The 25,145-nt window shown below is 40.7% G+C and overlaps 1 protein-coding gene across 2 annotated transcripts in view; it reads left to right on the plus strand.

Annotated features, from left to right (window-relative positions):
• The first annotated feature begins 979 nt into the window (after nucleotides 1–979).
• The window catches only part of LOC131434568 (probable glutamine--tRNA ligase), a 58,510-nt gene continuing 34,344 nt past the window's right edge, over nucleotides 980–25,145 (plus strand). The window contains exons 1-2 of one of the 2 annotated variants that reach the window (XM_058601399.1): nucleotides 1,064–1,200; nucleotides 2,307–2,542. In XM_058601399.1, coding sequence (XP_058457382.1) covers nucleotides 2,452–2,542 — 91 coding nt within the window. In that variant the 5' untranslated portion in view covers nucleotides 1,064–1,200; nucleotides 2,307–2,451. Of the gene's footprint in view, nucleotides 2,543–25,145 lie in introns of both variants that reach the window. The other variant, XM_058601398.1, reaches the window with a different exon arrangement.

The raw sequence follows: 25,145 nt of genomic DNA on the forward strand, positions 1-25,145 counted from the left end.
ATTAGTAATATAAATAAAGAAATGTCAATATTTCTGATAAAAAAGCAGTGTAAATATTTTTGATGAACCAGAGATTATCTATTAGAATAAAAAAAATTTACCAAATTTTGTGCAGTTTTTGATAACTGTGTACATTGAAAATCTGTGCATGTGGCATCCATTAAAACCTCTCAACTCATTGACAAAATGAAACGAAACGAAATTTGAGGAATACAATTGAGAAGATTATAATGAACATAAGTGAAACTGGAGTAATTTCTTTCATTTTATTGTATTGTAATTTTCACTGGCGGTTAGCAAAGACTGCGATGCGCAAAAAAGCGACAGAATGCCGCAAAGGAAGCGAACCTGTCATTCGCATCAAATCATCCTCTTCGAGACCCCAAGTCACAAACATAATTTTTAAATTGACCGTTACAATGCCAAACTTTTTATAACTAGAATAATTATACAATAATACTTAGTATTTGTGTTTACCTACTGCTTTACTTGAAACACTTTCGATTTTAACTAAAAAAATATACATATACTCATTGAGGCTTCAAATGAACAAATAAATAATTCTTGTCGTAAAAGAAAATTGCATGTTGAATCTGTAATTGCCCTTGGTTCACCATACGATTTTTTTCTAATCGATCTAGATTAGATGACTGTCTGAATAAACTTCGAAAACCTCTAAAAAGTCTGCAAAACTGCATAGTTCGCTAAAAAGAAAATTCATCAAATTCAGATAAAATCTGCAACTTGGTATCTGTGATTCTGACGCTCATTATTTTGCTATTCCGCGACGATTCCGTCGCATTCTATGCTAAGCTGAAATTCACAATACTAATCGAACCAATAATCGTAGGAAATTAATCGATTACTGCGATTATCTGAAAGAATTCAATCGATTAAATTTCATTCGATTAACTGTGCCTTTACTCGATTATTCGATTAATCGATCGATATTACGACATCTCTAGTCTTGTGACAAGACTCTTGTCAGGAAGTTATAACAGATTATAATAAGCGCATTTACTTGTTGAAATGGCAAATCAAACTCAACTTATCATCGATTTAGCTAATCTTGGACTTAGCGAAAGGAAAATAAATGAAACAATAAAAAATGGATATCTGTGTAAAACAATATCAAACGCATTGTTGTTTGTGCCATGTGGCTATAAATTGACAAATGTTGAAGGACAATTAATCTATCAGGTTTGTACGAAAATCAAGCAACAATCAATGAATCATTTAGAATTTCTGGTTAAGAATATTCTTGAGAAGAAACTTGACACATCACTTCGTATAGATTCAGCTCTCGAATATTTGCTGGTGAATGGAACTAATAAAGAAGTCGATGTAGAACAATTCGAAATTTTTTGCGGTGTTGGCGTAGTTGTCACACCTGAAGAAATTGATCGTGCTGTGGAATCTGTGATTGCTCACAATAGAAAAGCAATTGAAGATCAAAGGTATCACTTTAATGTAGGTAAATTACTTGCTGCAGTACGTGCTAGCTTACCATGGGCTGAAGGAAAGTCAATAAAAAATGAGGTTGACGTTCAAATTTTTAATTTACTTGGACCCAAAAGTGAAGCTGATATAGTACCACTTACTAAAAAGTCTAAAAACAAAACTGAATTTGTTTCGGAGATTAGTGCTTGTAACAGTTTTGCAGAGATAGTTTTCGACGGAGCAAAGTCAATTTCCGAACTGATGAAATCCGTTCATTTCCATGCTCCTGGTGAAAATCATAGAACAGATGGTTACGTCATTACAGATCGAACAGCTGATTTATTAAAAGAACATCTATGTAGAACAGGAGGTTTAGTTCAAACTCGATTTCCACCAGAACCAAATGGTATTCTACATATTGGTCACGCTAAAGCTATTAACATTAATTTTGGATACGCGAACGCTAAAAATGGCGTTTGCATATTACGCTTCGATGACACTAATCCTGAAAAAGAAGAGGAGAAATTTTTCATTGGCATCAAGGATATGGTTGATTGGTTAGGATATAAACCGTTCAAGATAACATATTCATCCGATAATTTCCAACAGTTGTATGAATTGGCGGTTGTATTGATAAAAAAGGGACTCTCATACGTGTGTCATCAAACAAATGAGGAAATGAAAGGTTTTAATCCCGAACCATCGAAGTGGCGTAATCGCCCGATCGAAGAGAGTCTGCAGCTTTTTGAGGATATGAAGAACGGAAAGATAAATGAAGGTGCAGCTACATTGCGCATGAAAGTTACTCTTGAAGAAGGTAAAATTGATCCAGTAGCGTACAGGATAAAATTTCTTTTTCATCATAGGACCGGTAACGCGTGGTGTATTTATCCTACTTATGATTACACACACTGTTTATGTGACAGCATTGAAGATATAACTCATTCGCTTTGCACGAAGGAATTCCAATCACGTCGCTCATCTTATTATTGGCTTTGTAATGCGTTAGATATGTATTGCCCTGTTCAATGGGAGTATGGTCGACTTAACCTAAACTATACCGTTGTTTCAAAACGAAAAATTGGCAAATTGATAGCAGAAGGTAAGTTACTAAAGTTTTATTTTATTTATATTCAATATTTATTTCATTGCTTCAGCTGTTTTTCAAAGAAAGCGAACCTTATTAAAGTAAACAAATCGAATTTCTTTCTCCCACTAATAAATACTTCATAATCCTACAATTTTGCCTAAAAATTCGGATTCTGCAATCTTAGTAATGCAAAGAACTATAAATGGCGAAGCTGTCATTCAGTTTATTTATTCGATTTATTCGCCCTTCGTGCTCCATGTCAAAAAACAGGGCGATACTTAAATTACTAGTAAGGAAGGGCGAAACCTTTTTTGAAAAACAGTTGACTTATTGTATTTATAGATCGTTATTTTGATAAAATGTTGTTTCAAAAACGTTATTTCATTCGAAAACAAACACGAAAACGAATAATCGAAAACAAACACCAAAACGAATAAATCTTTTAACGAGGTGCTCATCATATCTCATCACTCCTCTTGGATGAACACCGAGTTTAAGGCTTCAGTCCTATTTGCTCGACGAATTTCCGCAATCCTTTAGGACCTAAAGGCTTTGTTAATGCATCTGCAACCATCTCACTGGTCGGACAATACACCAACTTGATGACATCTTTCTCTGCTAATTCCCGTACATAATGCCTTTTAGTGTCGATATGTTTAACGCGACCACTGGTCCTTTCCGACGTAGCAAAACTGAGACATCCTTGGTTATCCTCGAGAATGACAGTAGCTTTGTCTTCTGCTTCACTCAATTCAGACAACAATCGCCTAAGCCAAACGGTTTCTTGACAAGCTAGCGACAGTGCGTTGTACTCAGCTTCGAGGGACGACAGTGCAACAGAACATTGTGCTTTGCTCACCCAGCTAATTGGACCGCTTCCATAGAAAAAGATAAACCCGGTTGTTGATCTCCTTGTGCGAACATCTCCTGCCCAATCAGAATCAAAAATCCTCTTAAACACCATCCTTCTCCTGGTCCGAATTGCAATTTCAAAGCACTCGTCACGCTCAAATATTGCAGAACTCGTTTCGCTGCATACCAATCCATGTTGTTGGGCTCACTCACTTTCCAACACTCAAAGATAGATCTGGTCTTGCGTTAACGGCTAAATATAATAAAGCTCCAACAAGACTTCGGTACATTGTTGGATTTTCAAATCGTTTACTATCATCGTTACTCGGTTTGTACCCTGGATCCATAGGAATCTTGGAGGGTCGACAATTCTTCATATTGAACTTACAAAGCAATGTATGGATGTAGACGGATAGTCGCAAAGTATAGTAGCATCCCACTCTTTCAATTTCGAATCCCAAAAAATGACGTACATATCCAAGCGAAGTAATGTCAAATTTCTTCTTAAGCCCTTCGTAAACCACATTTATATCAGTCTCATCAGCACTACCAATCAATAGATCGTCCACGTACACTAAAATAACAACAAACGGTTTTCCATATCGGATGTAAAGACATGGATCTGCGCTGCTTGGTTTAAACTTCAACCCAAGAAGTACAGAGTGCAACGCTTTATTCCAACATCTCGCAGATTGTCGCAAACCGTATATACTTTTTCGTAGTTTGCATACCTTTTGCTCGTTGCCTGGAGTTTCGAAACCTGGAGGTTGCTGCATATATAGCTCTTCTTCGACAGTACCGTTGAGGTAGGCCGTCCGAACATCATACTGCTTCAGTATCAACTGTTTCTTTCCCGCAACTGCTAATAGTGTACGCAATGTTGCCTGCCGTGTGACCGGCGCATACACTTCCGAAATAATCAACACCGAAACACTGTGAGTATCCTTGCGCAACGATACGAGCTTTATGCTTGACAATAGCACCCGTTTCATCTCGTTTAATCTTAAATACCCACTTCGCGCCGATAACTTTCTTACCTGATGGAAGATCTGATAGCTCCCATGTGCTATTTATTTTGTGAGCATCAATCTCTTCTCGCATTGCGCGTTGCCAGACGGGCAAACTTAACGCATCGCGAAAGTTAATAGGTTCTCCGTCATGTTTAACATTTTCAACGATAAAATCATCATATCTGTGTGGCATTCTACCACGTGAACACCGGTCTTGACGATTTAATACTGATTGCTCTGGATTCTCCATTTCCGCGCTAGTATCGTCGAAGCCAAAAAAATCTGTTTCAAAAGTGTCTTCTGCGTCTTCATACACTGAATGACGCCCTTCTTCTTGTATTTGTTGTTGGTCACTTTCATCAGTAACTTCCACTGTATTATCATCACTATTTGAATCATCTGGAATCGGACTGTTACTCCGCAGCGTCTCCGGAAGTATCTCCTCCTGATGCACAGGACAATTCGCAATTTCCAAAAATTGTGCATCTCTACTAACTGTTATACGCTGGGTTTGAATATCAAGGAATCGATAACCTTTGTGACAACTAGAATAACCGACGAATATAAGCTTTCTGGATCGAGGATCAAGCTTCTTGCGCTTGACATCCGGTATACGAACATAGGCTTCACAACCGAAGGTTCTAAGACCTTTCAAGTCTGGTTTGTAGCCTTTCCATAATTCGAATGGCGTCTTTTCAACTGCTCTTGATGGAAGCCGATTTTTAATATACGTTGCCGTGAGAATCGCTTCCCCCAATAAAGCTTCGGAAGGTTAGCATCGAGTAACATACAACTAGACATTTCCTGAAGTGATCGGTTTTTTCGTTCCGCTACTCCATTCGATTGCGGTGAGTAAGGAGTAGAGAACTGCTGCTGTATGCCCTCGGATTTGCAAAAACTTTGTAATTTCTCACCTGTATATTCTCCTCCTCCATCAGATCGCAAAACACAGGGCTTCTTATCGAAGATATTTTGAGCCCACCGAACGAATTCAATAATCTTGTCGACTGCTTCATCTTTCGTCTTTAATAAAAACACCACGCAAAAACGGCTAAAATCATCAATTAGTGTGATGAAGTATTTGTTACCACTCGGCGTCGAATGTTCCAATGGCCCACAGAGATCCGTGTGTATTATATCTAACGGTCGTTTTGATTTTCGCTCTGAAATCAAAGGAAAAGGTTTTCGTACCAATTTACCTTTCAAACAGCACTCACACACGATTCTCCGCAATCCGTTAACTTGATTCCACTTGCCAAACCTTGTGTGACGATTGTATTTAGTACACCAATGTCGCGATGGCCCATTCGGCGATGCCATGTGTGTTGACAACTCTCATTATGATTTCCCGTAACGGATAAACACTGCTCTGCCAACTTTAACTTGTATTGACAACCAACTAACTCACCCATTGCCACTATGACACCGTTGATTGTTTTGATTAAACATCCCGTTGCTTCAAATACAACTGTGAAGCCCTTCGTTGCAAGTTTCCGAACAGAAATCAATCCACCTTCTAGAGAAGGAACCAATAAAACGTTCTCAAGAGTAATTGCAATGCGTTCCCCTTTCGCATTCATTCCCATGATCACACCGCTTCCAACTCCGGTAGATTTAGTTTTTGTTCCGTCTGCAAGAGTCACATCTACGGTAACTCCTCTTTTGAATTCCGAGAAAAAACTGCGGTCGTTCGTCATATGGCACGTACACCCACTATCAATCGTCCACGATCCTGGAATTACGCTACCGGCCATGAAGCACACAGCACCACAGATAACCTCATCCGCAACCCTTTGTTTTAATCGATCATTACTCTCACTTTCCGCTTGTACTTGCTTTGCTTTCTGCTTAGCAGCCTGATTCGATCCTGTGGATTTTTCTGATTCACTTGCATCTTCACAGCGCTTATCTGCAAGATATTTGCGACAATTCTTCTTAAAATGTCCGGGTTTCGAACAATAAAAACATTTTCTGTCACTTTTTCCTTTATTGGAAACTTTCAACGCTTTTTCACTGTTATCGCCATGCTTATTACGATCCGATCGCTTTTGATATTCATCACGCAGCCGAGCTACCACCAAATCCATTGTTAGATCCTCCTGTGGTCTATTTTCCAATTACGTCACAAAACTATTGTACGACGATGGAAGACTACGCAACATCATTATTATTCGCAAAAGCTCACTGAGTTCCACGCCCGCGTTGTCCAGGCGCTCATACAAGCATTTAATTTCTTCGAGATGCTTCTCGACGTCACCACCCTCAGGCAAATTTTTCGAACACAACTTCTGCAACAGCATTGCTTGGTTCCCAATGGTGGCCTTTTCATGATAGATTCTCAGATTTTCCCACATCTGGCGTGCCGTATCACACTTTTTCATAAAACGCAGTTGATTATCCTCAACAAATAGAGCGATTGTTGCTCGGGCCTTTGTGTCGTTTTTCTTCCAATCCGCAAAACCATCATCAGTTTCTTCTGGCTTTGGTTGCTCAATTATATTCCACAAATCTTCACGTTCCAGCAAAGATCGCATGCGAAATTTCCATGATGCATAGTTCGCATTTCCTAATTTAGCGAACGATGCTTTCCATCCGTCAGCCATCTTGTTCATTCACAGCCGCGTTGCAAGAAAAAATTCCTTCAGGAAGCATAAAATAGAAAACCTCCACTTCCCGGAAAACAGCCTTCTAAATCCGGTCACTGCTCAACGGCTTCCCGAGACTGGGACCATAACCTGATGGACGGAACTACCAGCAGACACGCGGAACCGAAGTAAAAGTACGGACAAAAAAGGAGCTAAAACACAACACGACTGGTTGGAAGTAAAACGCATTTATTTGTGATGATTGTGTACAGTTCCGCAGTAGTAGGAAGTAGAATAAAAAAGAAATAATACAAGCTCAGGGTTCGTACAATGCAGGTAGGGAAAAAACTTATTTCTCTTTTAACGAGGTGCTCATCATATCTCATCAGTTTTTACTAAATCCGTACTGGTTTTTGTGTTTATGTTGATCTTCTCCAAAACCTTGCAACGTTCCTTTGGAAAGTTCATGGTTGCACCGTATTCATGAAATTCACCTGGGAATTGGATCATTTTCCAATCTTTTCTTGTCGCAGTATCCATTTTCGAAGAAATTAAGTTGATTAGCATCGCTTCGCCCAATCCTTCAACAGGAAGTTCCAAATGTTTCAAGGCATCTACATTCTTCGAGCAATTGTCCATCAGTTTTCGCAAATCTATCGCACTCTATTTTGTTATTTTTGGTAATTTATTTCACGCATCAAGATGCCGATCGATGATAAGTCTCAGGTCTTCATAACGTTCTATAAGCATTTCCCAAGAATCATAATAATCGTTGGTATTAATGATGTCTTGGTCTATGATGCTTTTCCCGTCAGTGAATTTCGCAAATGATACAATTTAATTATCGGAGATTCGTTCTTCTATCGTGCCATGATTGTCTGGAACATACATTTAAATGATAGCCAATACTCATAAGAGCCATCAAACTTTTAGTGGCGGAAACTGAAATGAATCAGAACCAGCGGAGAACACCGGAAGGTACAACCGTTACAACAGATGATATATTTATGGATTCTTGCTTTACAACCGCTGCAGCCAAAGTATTCAGTTTAATTACAAGTTCGTTGTAAACCGTCTCAAAAGCTATAATTTCTTCTTCTTGTTCATCGTAAGCGGCATCGCGTACACCTTTCTTGCAATTCTCTGACTTCATGATAACAACTCTCGACAGTCTTCGAATGAATATTTGTAAGGTTGAATTGTCTTTAGTGTTAAATAATGCACGCTACACTCGTAAAAGTCTAGACTTGATTGCCTTTTTCTGACGCACTAGTACATCGTATTCTTCTTCCATTATTTTAGAATCTTCCTTCTTCTTCTGTTCCGCGAGTTGTTCTCTGATCGGTGTGTACTCGTTTCCTTTTTGCTGCTTCGCTCCTTTGGGTGTCTGCTGGAGACATCGTGTTCCATCGGTGTAGTTCGAGTGAAAGCCAAACTAGCGGAATAATGGCCTCTCACTACATTTAATTGACGCTTCAATTAAATGCTCAATTCTCTTTTCGTCAATATGAATTTGTTATTTCCAAAGAGTTTTCACTTCACTATCCGGCCACGAAGGATCAAATGTTCAATATATCGATCATGGACTGTATTTTTAACTATATTTCAGGACAAACATGGCATCTGAAAAAACACAAGTGTTCACTTTTACTCAAGCTTTATAATTAACCAAAGAATGAAAAATGCGCATTGCTCGAAGACGGAAACAGAAATAATTCATCCTTAATCAATGCAATTTTATGTCAGCCCGTCAGTCCCGGGATGGCGGTTCAATGCATAAGGCACTGGTCTTACAAACCAGTTGTCGTATGTTCGAGCCCCGACCTAGAAGGATTCGTAGTGTCAGTAGAATCGTAGCACGAGCCATGCAATGGTTCTGTACACTCTGAATCGGGTGCGAACTCTGTTGAAACAGAAGGTCAAATTCCACTACAAGAATGTAATACCAAGGCTTTTTTATGTCAGCCCGGTGGCAAGAACAAGGCGCTCTAGCAAGTGCTATCGTAGCCAACATCTGGGGCATTTGGTGGGCAGTCAGAGTCCTTACCTTACCTAACAGCTATAGGTCTGGGGTGTCCTTTGCTGTATCAAGAATACGTCTCCACATAACTCGGTCCATGGCTGCTCGTCGCCAGCCACTCAAGGCACGAACGCTTCTGAGATCACCCTCCACTTGATCGATCCACCTTGCTCGCTAGGTTCAAGAACCATTTTCACTGGGCTGTCGTCCGACATCCTTATGACATGCCCAGCCCATCGTAGACGTCCGATTTTAGCTGTCCGTACGATGGGTGGTTCCCCTAGCAGCTGTTGAAATTCGTGATTCATACGCCGTCTTCACGTTCCGTCTTCCATCTGCACTCCGCTATACATGGTTCTCAGCACTTTTCTTTCAAAAACTCTGAGGGTGCGGTGGTCCTCTGCCAACATAGTCCAGGTCTCGTGGCCATAGAGAACAACCGGTCTAATGAGCGTTTTGTAGATTTGTAGATTTGTAGGTCAATTTCGTGAGGTTGCGTACTTTTCTCGATCGAAGTGTTTTTCTGAGTCCAAAGTACGCACGATTCCCTGCCTGTCTCTGTATTTCTCTGCTGGGGTCATTGTCGGCGGTCACCAGTGAGCCCAAATACACAAACTCGTCAACCACCTCGATATCGTCACCGTATGTCAATATTATTTGGGTGTCTGCTGGAGACATCGTGTTCCATCGGTGTAGTTCGAGTGAAAGCCAAACTAGCGGAATAATGGCCTCTCACTACATTTAATTGACGCTTCAATTAAATACTCAATTCTCTTTTCGTCAATATGAATTTGTTATTTCCAAAGAGTTTTCACTTCACTATCCGGCCACGAAGGATCAAATGTTCAATATATCGATCATGGACTGTATTTTTAACTATATTTCAGGACAAACATGGCATCTGAAAAAACACAAGTGTTCACTTTTACTCAAGCTTTATAATTAACCAAAGAATGAAAAATGCGCATTGCTCGAAGACGGAAACAGAAATAATTCATCCTTAATCAATGCAAGTTTATATCAGCCCGTCAGTCCCGGGATGGCGGTTCAATGCATAAGGCACTGGTCTTACAAACCAGTTGTCGTATGTTCGAGCCCCGACCTAGAAGGATTTGTAGTGTCAGTAGAATCGTAGCATGAGCCATGCAATGGTTCTGTACACTCTGAATCGGGTGCGAACTCTGTTGAAACAGAAGGTCAAATTCCACTACAAGAATGTAATACCAAGGCTTTTTTATGTCAGCCCGGTGGCAAGAACAAGGCGCTCTAGCAAGTGCTATCGTAGCCAACATCTGGGGCATTTGGTGGGCAGTCAGAGTCCTTACCTTACCTAACAGCTATAGGTCTGGGGTGTCCTTTGCTGTATCAAGAATACGTCTCCACATAACTCGGCCAATGGCTGCTCGTCGCCAGCCACTCAACGCTTCGGAGATCACTCTCCACGAACGCTTCGGAGATCACCCTCCACTTGATCGATCCACCTTGCTCGCTAGGTTCAAGAACCATTTTCACTGGGCTGTCGTCCGACATCCTTATGACATGCCCAGCCCATCGTAGACGTCCGATTTTAGCTGTCCGTACGATGGGTGGTTCCCCTAGCAGCTGTTGCAATTCGTGATTCATCCGCCGTCTTCACGTTCCGTCTTCCATCTGCACTCCGCTATACATGGTTCTCAGCACCTTTCTTTCAAAAACACTGAGGGTGCGGTGGTCCTCTGCCAACATAGTCCAGGTCTCGTGGCCATAGAGAACAACCGGTCTAATGAGCGTTTTGTAGATTTGTAGATTTGTAGGTCAATTTCGTGAGGCTGCGTACTTTTCTCGATCGAAGTGTTTTTCTGAGTCCAAAGTACGCACGATTCCCTGCCCGTCTCTGTATCTCTCTGCTGGGGTCATTGTCGGCGGTCACCAGTGAGCCCAAATACACAAACTCGTCAACCACCTCGATATCGTCACCGTATATCAATATTCGTGGTGGGAGGCGTAGTGTTTCTTCTCTAGAGCCTCTTCCTCTAATGTATTTTGTTCTGACGCATTTATGGCCGGTCCGATACGTCTAGCTTCAGCTTTCAGTCCGATATAGGTTTCCGTCATCTTCTCAAGGTTACGTGTTACAATATCAATATCGTCAGCGAAGCCAAAAGTTTTACGGACTTTCGGAAGATCGTGCTACTCGTGTCGATCCTCGCTCTTCGAATTACACCTACCAAGGCAATATTGAACAAGATACAAGAGAGGCCCTCACCTTGCCGTAGCCCTCTCCGAGATTCGAAGGGACTCGAGAGCGTCTCAGATACTCGGACGTAGCTCATCACTCTATCCATCGTTGCTTTGACCAATCGTGTCAATTTATCCGGGAAACCGTATTCGTGCATACCACTCCATCCATCCATTCCTGCGGTATAATCTCCTCCTCCCAAATCTGAAATCATCCAGTGCAGCGATCTAGCCAGTGCCTCTCCTCCATGTTTGAGCATCTCGCCTGGTAATTGGTCATTGCCCGCGGCTTTGTTGTTCTTCAGCTTGCCGCTTGTTCTCCTCTTTTATCTCCGTCGAATCAGGAGCTGGGAATCTGTCGTCGGTTGAGCGTGCACCCAGATTGATTCCTTTGTCGTTCTCTGTATCTTGTGCTTCGCCATTCAGATGCTCGTCATAGTACTGCTTCCACCTGTCGATCACCTCACGTCCGTTCGTGAGAAGGTTATTACTGGTATCTCTGCACATTTCGGCCTGTGGCGTGAAGCCTCTACGTGAGCGGTTCAACTTCTCATAGAATTTCCGAGTATCATTTGCGCGGTACAGCAGTTCCAGCGCTTCGAGATCTTGGCCTTTCTGGTGGCGCTTTTTCCTCCGGAAAACCGTGTTCTGTCTGTTCCGTGCCTGTCTGTATCGTTCCTCGTTCGCTCTAGTGCGGTGTTGCAGCATACTCGCCCTTGCTGTACTCTTCTCTTCGACCAACTGTTGACATTCGTCGTCAAACCAGTCATTTCCTCTATTCGATAACCTCGTACCTAGTACGGTCAAAGCAGTCTTCAAGGGTCGCCGCGCCAAGCTGCTCTTCCGTTGGTAGCACTTGCTCCAGTTGTTGCGCGTATTCCTCTGCAGTACGAAAACTACGTAGCTGCTCTAGATTGAGTCCCGGCGTTCCTGTGCGACGAGTGTTGTGCACCGTCGATAGTTTTGAGCACATACAAGGTAGTGATCAGAATCAATGTTTGCATTGCGGTAGGTGCGGACATTAATGACGTCGGAGAAGAATCGCCCGTCGATGAGAACGTGGTCGATTTGTGTGTGTTGATCAGATGATCTCCAGGTGGCTTTGTGGATATCTTTGCGGGGGAAGAAAGTGCTTCGAACTACCATTCCTCGATAGGCAGCAAAGTTAACGCATCGTAGGCCGTTGTCGTTTGTTACCGCGTGCAGGCTCTCAAGCCCGATCACAGGCCTATACATTGCCTCCCGGCCTACCTGAGCATTCATGTCGCCGATGACGAGTTTTACATCCCGCCGTGGACAGCTGTCGTGTGGGCAGTGCACATTGATGATGCTGTAATTGAAAAAACAACCCTTGATCTTCAATACGCACATCCTATCACTGATTGGCTGCCACCCAATCACGCGCTGGCGCATCTTGAACAACACTACAAATCCCGTTCCTAGAACGCTGGTTGTCCCACAGCTCTGGTAGAAGGTAGCCGCTCGATGCCCACTTTTCCACACCTTCTGTCCCGTCCAACAAAGCTCCTGCAGTATTACGACACCGAAGCCGCGGATTTAAAGCTCATAATGCAGCATTCGGTCGTATCCTGGGAAGCCAAGCGATTTGCAGTTCCATGTACCAAGCTTCCAATCGTAGTCCTTATTTCGTCGCGTAGGTCTTTGCCGATTATTCCGAGTCGTATTTCTTCCTTGATTATGCGTAACAAGTGTTTTCCGAGCGGCTTGTTAGGCCTGCACCAACCTCCTGTCTCGCCGGAGGGCCATCGTGTCAGCACTGTTCCCACACTGACACAAGGACGGTAATCAGCCGCTCCTAATATGAAAAACAGACGCTGTTTCGAGCAGCCCCAACATGGGGAACAGACGCTTGGGTAGGCTTGCTCTCTGTAAAGAGAAAGCAAGCCCCCCCTCCCTGTCAGCATACGACCAAGGTTTCATCGGGGTTGGTTACCGATCTTTTCTATGGTAACTCGCACCCCAGCCGCGGGAAGGTAGGGATAGGAGTTACTGGACAAGAGGCTATGAACTACATTGGGGCCTGAATTGCGCATTATCCAGTCGTTTATCAACCAGTCAGAGTGCTCAGAGTATGGTAAACAATCATTCGAGCATTTTAAATCGAATAAAGTCTTAATTTTCTTTAACGTAGTGATGCTATTCTGATCGATAATTTGTAGGAAAGTTTGGTAAAGGGTACTGAATAAACTAGAACTTCTTTATTGTTTTGGTCTTTGCAGAAGGATGCTGACCACATTTACACGATTTCCTCGCAGGGGGCTGGTTTATGTTGTCGGCCTCAAAAAGGAAATATTTCATCCAAACATAACACAGCAGGCTGTTGTTTATTTTTAGTCAACAACTCGTACAGAAGCAACGGTTGCCACCTGTAACCAGATGATATATAAGTAATTGTCAGTCGTTAAATAAACTTTGCTCTTAACGTTCAAACCGTATTTCTTTACATATACACCACTACCAAATCTGATGCAAAGTGGTGTTTACGACGCTGACAGTCTAAAAAATTTGAAATATAAATTATGAACAAGGAGATCGCAGAGTAGTAATGAACGTTTTACAAAAGGTACTGCTTGAACAACAACCAAATGAACAAGTCTCCAACTTCGAGGCATTAACTTCTGGAGACGTAATCAGCAGCGCAATAACGAGGCATTGGATTAAAATCATGTTATGGCCCACATTGCTCGGGAACATCACGTAAACTGCAATTTTATTGTATATGGTTGGCCGAATATTAAAATTTGCTATTGACACATTTGTTCACGGAAGAATCGTATACGGCATATACGGATTCGGCTGTCAGTTACTAGCATCTTTTTTTTCATAGGCAATATACATATTTTTTTCTTCGTCGTGGCATCCACAATACATAGTACTTTAAACCTAATACATTTCGAATATCATATCAGTATGATGGTATGCATTAGTTAATCTAAACACTGTTTTGTCGTGAATACGACTTACTTTACTATGGGGTGCCTTTTCAAAATTACCCTTATGGAAGAATGGGCAGAACTTAATCGTGAATATCTCGACTTGTATTAAAGGCAGCAACATAATTCTTTCACCATTTCATCAAAAATATGATCAGGAATTTAGGATAATATTTTGAACAGTGTGAGATAACCACAAACAACTCAAATATTAAGTTTTCTTAAACTTTGAAAACAACGCGGAAAACTCTTTACTTTTGCTTGGCTTTTTCGCGCAAGGACGACGATTTTGAGGTAGTCAGGCACATATCTTCAACTGACTGGGTATAAAAGGGGAACCGTGGTCGAAATTCGATCATTTCTTCTTGTGCGTTGGATGCAAGCAGACGTCGTGGGACCAGCAGCGACGGAGAGTGCGCCTTCTGCGTGGTGCCAAACCTCAAACGCTAAGGTCGTGCTCTCATTTGGACTTCAATCATCAGGTGGAGCAGTCGTCGATGAAAGCAGACCTTTTGCGTGGTGCCAAACCTCAAACGCTTAGGTCGTGCTTTCATTTGGACTTCAGACGTCAGGTGGAGCAGTCGTCAATGAAAGCAGACCTTTTGCGTGGTGACAAACCTCAAACGCTTAGGTCGTGCTCTCATTTGGACTTTCATCGTCAGGTGGAGCAGTCGTCAATGAAAGCAGACCTTTTGCGTGGTGCCAAACCTCAAGCGCTTAAATCGTGCTTTCATTTGGACTTCAGTCGTCAGGTGGAGCAGTCGTCAATGAAAGCAGACCTTTTGCGTGGTGCCAAACCTCAAACGCTAAGGTCGTGCTTTCATTTGGACTTCAGTCGTCAGGTGGAGCAGTCGTCAATGAAAGCAGACCTTTTGCGTGGTGCCAAACCTCAAACGCTAAGGTCGTGCTTTCATTTGGACTTCAGTCGACAGGTGGAGCAGTCGTCAATGAAAGCAGACCTTTTGCGTGGTGCCAAACCTCAAACGCTAAGGTCGTGCTTTCATTTGGACTTCAGTCGACAGGTGGAGCAGTCGTCAATGAAAGCAGACCTTCTGCGTGGTTAAAAACCGCATCATTTGGCACTACGAGCGGATGTGTCGGTTTATACGCAAAGCTAATTTCAATTCAAGCAAGAACGATTGCATCAGCTGCTGGTGCTTTGCATTGGAGATAAAGAAAACAAGAAACGAAAAGTGGACAACATTATATAAAATCAGCCGTTCTAATGGCTCTAAATGTTATCTAAAGAACTATTAAGATTTATTCTTTTAAATTCGAAGGTAGAAATCATCAGTTTAGTGAAAACCCAAAATAATTTGATCCGGTTCGCTGTGCGAAAATCGTTCGAGATAAATGTTCCGAGCTGTGGTAAATATCGTAGAGAACTCCACAATTTGGTCCTTCTAAAAGTCAAAAATGAATCCTGTATCTTGATAGTTTCTTTCAATGAAATATGCAAATCTGAAATGAGATAATCGACGTCAAAACTCGTTGAAAATTTTAGTAGTGAAAAGGGGGAAAGTTTCGCAATTCACACAATTCATCAACTATCAATTCGATTTCGAAAGTGTAAACAAATCGTGTCAGTTTTATTCGTATTCACGGCATCCAGTTATGTCTCTGACATTACACACCCGTACTTTTTATCAAGCGATTTGCTATTGTAAATTACATTAAATAAAATACATTTATTTTGAACAGGGTCCGCCCTCCAACTTTTTTTTAACTAGCGGTTATTTCGACATTGGTAACCTTAATGCCATTTCTGATTTAACAGAAACTTAGTTTTATCCTTCCGCTGAACGAAAATGGTTGTGTATACGCTTGAGGAACGCGTGAAAATAGTGCCAACTGGGCTTGCGATCAGCTTGAAGAAGACGCCGATTTTTGCCAAAAAATCACCTTCTCGGATGAGACACATCTCGGCGCGTATGTTAATAAGCTAAATTGACGCATCTGGGGGACCGAAAACCCGCACGTTATCATGGAGAAGCCGATGCATCCTCAGAGAGTGACGTTTGGTGCGGATTTTGGTCTGGCGGCATCATTGGGCCAGTTTTCTTCGAAAATGAGGCAGGAGCTGCCGCCACGGCCAATGGCGAGCGGTACCGCGCCATAATTAGCGATTGGTTCTTCCCGTTACTTGAAGAGGAAGACTTGGACATCATTTCGTTCCAACAAGACGGCGCTCCGTGCCATACAGCCAACGCTACGATCGATCTTCTGCGCAGTCTTCGAAGATCGAATTATCAATCGAAATTCGGATGTCGTTTGGCCGCCTCGGAGCTGTGATTTGATGCCATTAGTATATTATCTTTGGGTGGCTGTCAAAGATAAGTGTTATGTGGACAAGCCAGAGACAATTCAAGCCTTGAATGACAACATTCATTCAGCCATAGCTGAAATAAAGCTGCATACAATCGAAAATGTACTAAAAAACTGGACCGACCGTATGGCGTACTGCAAGGCCAGCCGAGGCAGCCATTTGAATGAAATTATGTTTCACAATTAACCGTAAGGATTGTACTTTAATATGAAAAAATAAATCTTGAAATCGGATCAACCGTTTGTGTTTTATTGCATGTTTAAAAAAAAGTTACATGGCGAACCCTGTACATGATATTATAACTATTTCAGGGTCAGAAACTGTTTTATTTTGCCCAAGAAAAACGGTTCATTTTTACCAGCAGCGTTTGAGCGCATGGCTTCAATTGCACTCAGACTATGTGAAGAGAAAATAATGGTTTGGAAATAATGTGACGATTACACTCAAACTGTAATAACTGCTGCTAACTCTGCTATATAAACAGATGCTGGTTCTTGAAGCCTAAATGAAGCCGAAACATTGTTGTTGAATATACCAAACCCAGTAGTCTCTTCAATCCGTGATCCGTTCGTGTAAAACACTTTTTCAGAGTCAATATGCCTGAACTTACTTGAAAATAGTTTTGGGATTTCCATCGAGCGTAGGTGTTCCGGGATTCCACGCACTTCGCGCTGCTTGAGATGTCGAAAAATAAAGTTGAGTCAGGGACATTTATTTATTTATTTATTTGGTCTTCGAAAATTTACATCGCACAGACACTTAAATGCTAATTCTTAATTTAAACACATTTTTAGACACATTAAAATCAAATTTGTCATAAACTTCATTCATTCATTAAACAATCGGCAACATACATTAAGAGGGTTGTTTTGTCCATATTGTGTGCGATGATTAGGCAGCTGAAACAGTTCCATACGCCGGGTCCGTCTAGTAATTCAGCACAGCCGATATTATTACCAACAATGTCGAAGATTAGAAGACGTTGCAAGGTTTTCCTTCTGCTCTCTAAAGTTGGAAGATGGATAAGTCGACAGCGATCTTCATAGGAGGGGGGGGGGTGAACGGGATCGGACCAAGGCAGCAGACGTAGAGCGTAACGTATGAAACTTTTTTGCACGCTTTCGATTCTGCTAATATGTACGCTGTGGTACGGTGCCCAGACTGGAGCAGCATATTCCAAAATGCTGCGAACAATTGAACAGTACAATGTTCTTAGACAGTAAACATCTTCGAAAGCCTGAGTATTTCGACGAATGAAACCAATCATTGAAAAGACCTTAGCAGTGGTCAGTGCTACGTGTTCTGAAAATTTTAGCTTGTGGTCTAATAATACACCAAGATCCTTTATAACAGCGACTCTTTCAAAGCTTAGTGATAAAATTTTGTAGTCGAAAGTTGTTGAGCCACGCAAACGAGAGAAAGATATTACGTTGCATTTGCGTACGTTTACTTCCATTCCGTTGATTTTGCACCAGTCAACAAGTGCATCGATTGAAGAGCGTTGCAGTCCAATAATGAATTTATACAGCGAAAGAACTTCAGGTCATCCGCGAACAGTAGCTTGGGAGATTTTATAGCTCTGCAGAGGTTGTTTATAAACAATACAAAAAGCAGCGGACCCAAATGGCTTCCTTGGGGAACACCTGATGATATTGCAAACGAAGAAGATTGTATGTTACCAATGCGTACAAAAGCGCTGCGTCCAGTCAAGTATGTTCTAATCCATTGTGTCAGCCACTCCGGAAAGCCAAGTCTGCTTAATTTTTCAACAGCAAGTCGATGAGGAACTTTGTCGAATGCCTTGGATAAGTCAACGTAAATTGCGTCCACTTATTTTTTGCGCTCCATTTGATCGATTAAATCAGAAATGTAGCACATCAGATTTGTTGTAGTAGAACGTTTCCTCACGAAACCATGCTGTTCATCTGCGATGATGTGATGCACAGTCTCATATAAAGCATCGTGTAGCATGCTCTCTAGCAATTTAGGTAAGCAACTAAGAATCGAAATAGATCGATAGTTATCTACGTCATGAATGCTGCCACTCTTGTGTATTGGAATTATTGCAGCAATTTTCCATGCACTCGGAAAAACACAATCCGCGAAAAAACGGTTGAATATTATAGAGACGGGAAATGCGAGTGCAGCTGCACAGTTTTTTGATGAAAACAGGTGGTAAACCGTCAGGCCCTGCACCTTTCGAACCATCGATAGTTAACATCTTACGGAGGATGTCTTGTTGGCTAAAAAATATGCGTGGAATATCCAGATGATAATTAGGCAAGCCGCTCAAGTACGATTCTGACAAGGGTGGTGAGTTATTACTTAGCACACTTTGAAAGAACGACGAGAACAGGTTTGCCGTGCCCAGCGATGTTTCGGCTGAAACTCCTTTGTAACGAACGTTAATAGGAATGCCTTTAGATTTGTTTCGGCTGGCGTTGTAATTCCAAAAAGACGTTGGGTTGTCTTTCACGTTGCTCTCAATACGCTGCACATAATTCCGAAAACAAGTTGCGTTCAAAGAGTTGCACTGGCGTTCTAATTCCCTCTGCTTTATGCCATGTGGACTTGGTTTTGAAGTACCGATTCTTTGCCTTTCGCAAACGATTTCGTAGACGCTGCAGTTCGACATTCCACCAGGGCTGTTTGAATTTCTTCTGATGAGAACGTTGTTTGATTGGTACGTTATTCTGAATAATTTCATACAGTTTGGTGTAAAAAGATGAGACAGCGTCATCAATTGTGTCACCGAGAACGATTTCAGTCCAGTCAATCCCATTTTTTATTTTATTTTTTTTTTATTTTATTTTTTAGGAGCAAGGGAAAAGCCCGCTGGAGCTGAGATCTTTGTTCTCCTTCTCCAGCAGGCATAAAACCTTCTCATCTTTGTATCAACAGATAACATTTGTCCAACTGATACATGACGAAATCTTAAATTACCCTTATTTAAACTACAAAGCTAGCTAACAACTATTGATATCGTCTAATTATCTAAATAAAACTAGCGGGAAAAAAATCGGAGATAACGGGTTTTAATGGTGTTACGAGATAGATTTAAATCAAATTCATCAGAGCAAGTATTGAATACAGCTTATTCAAGTTAGAATAATTCGCCCGATTGTAATCAAAAGTTGGTTCAATTCCATCTGGTATACAAGTTGCAGTAAGACTCAGGTGAAGCAAAAAAGGATTGTGATGACGGTCAACTTTCATCAGTGGCCAGGGTGGTTCAAGTAAATCAAATATCACAGGGTCATTTGTTAGAGCAAGATCTAGTAATCGCCCGTTCATGTTCTCAAGATCATTGATCTGCCGCTGTCCGTTCGATAACAATTTTTCTACTAAAACAATTTCATGCTCAGAGGATGCGTTAATTGGAAGCAGCGAGCTTGTAACTTCTTCATAATGCCAGTTTAAATGAGGTAAATTGTATTCACCCATCACCACAACATCATTTTCAGCAGCCTGCTTAAATATCTCTTGAACACAAGACGAGTGTGTATCATACAGGGCCACATCCGAATTAGGTGGAAGCGCAAATGAACAAAGAAAAGAGTTTCAAATTAACTCGAACGGTCACTTGTTCTAGCTGCTGGCTGTTTGCTGTTATTGAGATACTATTTACATCTCTTTTCACTTCAACCAGCATTCCGCCGCCTCGCTGAAATGAGCTGGTGTTTGAATTTCGATCGCATCGGTACAAGCAGTAACTGTTGGTAAGCTCACTGCTCAGAATGTTATCGTTTAACCATGTTTCTGTTAAAACTATAATATCGTAGTCGCATTGTGACAGTGCCAAAAACAGATCGTTTGTTTTAGTACGAAGACCTCTTACATTTTGATAATAAATTGTTGGCGAAAACGAAGCGGCTGCGGAAATCGAACTGCTGATGGGTTTAGAAACGGAATTTTGCGACGGAAGCGAAAAAGTGCGTGATGAAGGGCTACTGATTAGCTCCTGTGGGCTTTAGGAGGGTGTCACGGATAGGAATATATCTTGAAGGGTTGATTTCCTGTGCCTATGGTTAAAATATACTGTCATGAATCTTGTTTGAGATTGAAGCTCAACTAGCCTTTCGAAGTAATTAATAACCAGGGGATTCAGTACCTCACATCTTATTACCAGTCGCGATGAGAGCTCCCAAAAACGATCTTTCAATGGAAGAACTCCCGCCAGAACTTCAAAACTCATTGTATGTGTCGAATACATGCAGCCTAAAGCAATTCGCAAACAACGATATTGAATTCGCTCAATTTCGATAATATGAGAGTTTGCAACGGATCGAAAGCAAACGTATCCATATTCCATCACTGAAAGTATCGTTGTCTGATACAGTTTTATTATATCTTCCGGATGAGCACCCCACCAAGATCCTGTTATTGTTCGAAGAAAATTTACTCTTTGTTGACATTTTGTTATCAGATACCTAATGTGTCCTCCCCACGTTCATTTGGAATCAAACCACACCCCGAGGTATTTGAAAGTCAAAACCTGTTGGATCATTCTTCCCATCATGTAAAGCTGAAGCTGCGCGGGATCATGCTTTCTTGAAAAGACGACCAGCTCTGTTTTCTCCACAGAGAATTCGATACCCAGATGAACAGCCCAAATGGACAAGTTATCTAAGGTATCTGGCAATGATTTTTGCAGATCAATAGCTTTGGATCCAGTAACTGAAACCACGCCATCATCTAACAATTGTCTTAGTGTACATGGGGTTACAGCTGTCAATGTCTTTCACGTAAAAATTATAGAGGAGCGGACTGAGGCATGAGTCTTGCGGGAGACGCATGTAGCTAATTCTAAATGTTGCCACATCTCCATGTGAAAAATCCATGCATTTCTCTGACAAAAGGTTGTGCAAATAATTATTTATAATCGCTGGAAGTCCATGTTGATGGAGCTTGTCTGAAAAAACATCAATGGAAACTGAATCAAATGTTTCTTTAACCCTCAGGGTACGGACTATAAAAAAGTTACGTTCAGTACGGACAGGGTTAGCCTAACCCGGCGACTTTGATTAAGTGTATATCGAGCTGTACTTTGTCAATTTGAATAATTTTTTTTTATTTTGTGTGAAATTGTCTCAAAAATATAATAGAGTTGTCAGATTAATCATTTAACTGATTGAAAAAAAATTACAATGAAAAATGTGAACGGGTCTTGATTTTTTTTTGTAAAAAACGTTTTTTTTCAAAATGCTGTAACTTTTTGAAAAAAAAAATATTAACATTGTATAACTCGCATTTGAAAGGTAAAAAGTAGTTCTTACAAATGTCCATAACGGTTTTTTGAATTATTCCAAAAACTATATATTTTTTTGAAAAATGAAAATACGCGTTTTTTTGAGTTAGCGAAAAAACGTTGTTTCGTTGATTTATGATGATATAGGTTAAAATTAATTACTTTGAGCGTAAAAAAATTGTTTCTCAGATATTGTTGAGTAGTATCATATAAATAAATACCAAACATAATTGTTAAAGGCGAATATTTATTATTAAAAAGTTACACAAGTCATGTTACATAATATTGCCGCACTCGCAGCACAATACTTCGCTTACACCATGTACAACGCGTTATTTTGAAATTAGAATCTACAAAATTAAGTAAAGAGTACGTATTCTTACTTACCTTTTTATTCCTCAGCGGCTAACAGACGAAAATTAAAACTTAATTTTTTTGAAAATTTTGAATTTTGTAACGTTCGATACGGACTGGGTGTACCACACCCGAGCACAATGTTTATATGTGTCTAGCTCGGACACAAAGCGGAGACTGACTCTGCCGCTTGGGCCTCTAATAGTGTGTACCTATAAGTTTTTTCCCCCCATGGGTCTAAAAATACAGATGCCATTTGTTGTATTTGAGCGAAGACAATTTGGATGTCAGACGAAAGTATGGCAAGGCAATCATTAGTCCCTTTATTTCTACGGAAGCCAAACTGAGTGTCTGACAATAAACCGTTCGTCTCTACTTGTCGAGACGTCGAAGAATAGATTTTTCTAACAATTTTCTTATGCAGGACAACATTGCAATGGGTCTATATGAGTTGTGATTGGGAGCTGGTTTCCCCGGCTTTTGAATGGATGTAAATTTCACTTGCTTCCAGTCAGTGGGAGCAATATTAGGCTCAAGAAACTTGTTGAACAATTAAAACAAACGTCTTTTTGCCAGGTCGGGCAGATTCTTCACCAAGTTGAATTTAATTCTGTCCAACCCAGGAACGTTATTGTTACAAGACATCAGTGCTATAAAATGGAACCATTATTTGAAGAAGACTCCCTAATAATGCTATGCGTAGGAACAGAATCTAGGCAAACTTTCCTCGCAAAATCAAATATCCATCGGTTCGAGTATTCCTCACTCTCATTTCCTACGTTACGATTCCTCATTCGTCTGGCCGTACTCCAAAGAGTGCTCATTGAGGTTTCTTTTGACAAACCTTCGACAAAATGTCTCCAATAGCTACATTTCTTGACCCGAAATATGCTTTTGTACTTGGTTTCTAAAATCAATTTTTTTTCCAAATTCTGAGGAGTTCCTCCTCTTCGTTTTAAAAACATTTTGAAAGCATTTTGTTTCGCGTGTTTAGCATCTGAGTACTCTTTGTCCCACCAAGGACTTGGAGGCCTTCTGTTAGACGGTTTGATTTGGGCTTGTTCTGCGGCCTCCAGAATCGAACAAACGAGGAAATCATATTCTTCAAGTGGGGGGAGCTCTTCCATTGTGTTCAACGTACTTGAGATACTACTTTGGTATTTAATACAGTCAACATTTTATGTCAAATCATATGGAATATTAACTGAATTAGCAATGTCTTTATTAATGCTAATTGAGATGATGATTGGTAAATGACCGCTACCGTGTAAATCAGGAAATACTTTTCAGGTGCAATCTAGTTTAATTGAAGTCGAGCAAAGAGATAAATATAATGCACTTGGACGTGCAGGAGGTCATGGGATCCGTGTCATGTTGCCCATATTTAATAACGTCATGCTAAAATTGTCGCAAATATTATATATTAAAGATGATCTGCTATCATTGTAAACGGAACCCCACATAATTCTGTGCGAATAGAAATCTCACAGTATCAATCGTGGAGTAGGGAGGGCTTCGACGATTTCTTTAAGCTGTCGTTGTCCAACTTGTGCCTTTGGAGGAATATACACCGAAGCAATGCAAATGTCCTTTCCTTTAATGTTTATTTGACAAGCAACCACTTCTATGCTAGAAGTCGAAGGAATATTTAATCTATAAAACGAATAGCTTTTCCTAATTCCTAAAAGCACTCCACCATACGGAGAGTCTCTATCGAGACGTATTATGTTAAAGTCATTGAAATTTAAGGCTATGTTTGATGTAAGCCATGTTTGACACAAAGTAAATACATTACATTTTTGACTATGCAACAAAACTTCAAATGAATCAAGTTTTCGGATGATGTTTCGACAATTCTACTGCTTCAGAAATATTGAATGCTGCGAAAATCCATTCTACAATTTCTGAAAACTTCAGTAATCCTGATGGTGGCTGTGAAACGGAGCCCACTGGATTATTGTCTTTTCTTGTACTAGTTCCTGGATTGGTTTGTGAATTTGACAAACAAGGAGGCGCAGTTTTTAGTTTTAAATTTGGCTTTTTAGATGTAACACGGGGATCTTTTTTTGAGGGTGTAATTTTAGGTGCCTTTTATAGTAACTAGTGGTTTGGTAATCTCCTCTTAACAGGCCCTTGAGGAGTGACAAACGAGGTATCTTTACTATTTCCGTCAGAGTCAGATTCCTCTGGCTCCGCAAGATTTGAAAACCCGTTTTCGGTTTTCAAAGATGGGACTTCATTGATCGTCTTAAGCATTTCTGAATATGTGCGCTTTGCAAAAGTTGTGCTTTCAAACGACGACGAATAGTAACAAGAACTCCACCACCGATGATCTTGTTACTATTGCGGGAGCTGCGATCGGTTCGAAATCGTAGTTGCTATCGAATGCTTGTATGGACAGCGTATTTTCGGTCAGCCAAGTTTCTGTTAAATATGAACTATATAATGATGCGGAAAACAGTTTAAATTGCAAAAATAACTGAGTTTAAAAAACACAACAATCTTAATGGAACAGTGTTCAGTGATGATATTATTAATTTACAAACAAAAACAGTTAATGCAATGGATTATCTCATGGAAGATTATACGAATCCGATTCCAGATACTAGTAAGATCTTGAATACTCCAAGGGCTAAACATTATCCAGAGGGTACCACTAGGCCACGGATAATCTATTTTCGAAAAAAAAGAAAAGGTATTTAATGCAAATTACAAAGGAATTGACATCACATTTTTCAAAAGTTGTAGAAATCTCTAAAGTTAATAGAGATCAAATTCGAATTGTTTTTTTTTATTCAATAATAACATATTTAAACGCACACTGCTTAAGTTCTAAGATTAGGGTAGTGACGTATTCCGGTGGCAATGGTCGATTCTGGCAGATTCAGCCTGCAGCTGGCGATCGGCAATGGTCGGTGGATTGAATATAATACGAGTGTCTTCCAGATGACGATTCTATGTATCAATGGGTCCGCGAGAAACACCCCCAGGCCAATTCGAGTTGTTGTTAACGATTTGAAAAAGGCAAATGATATTGTAACCTGTAAAT

This window comes from Malaya genurostris, chromosome 3 (assembly GCF_030247185.1).
Source record: "Malaya genurostris strain Urasoe2022 chromosome 3, Malgen_1.1, whole genome shotgun sequence".
NCBI lineage: Eukaryota > Metazoa > Arthropoda > Insecta > Diptera > Culicidae > Malaya > Malaya genurostris.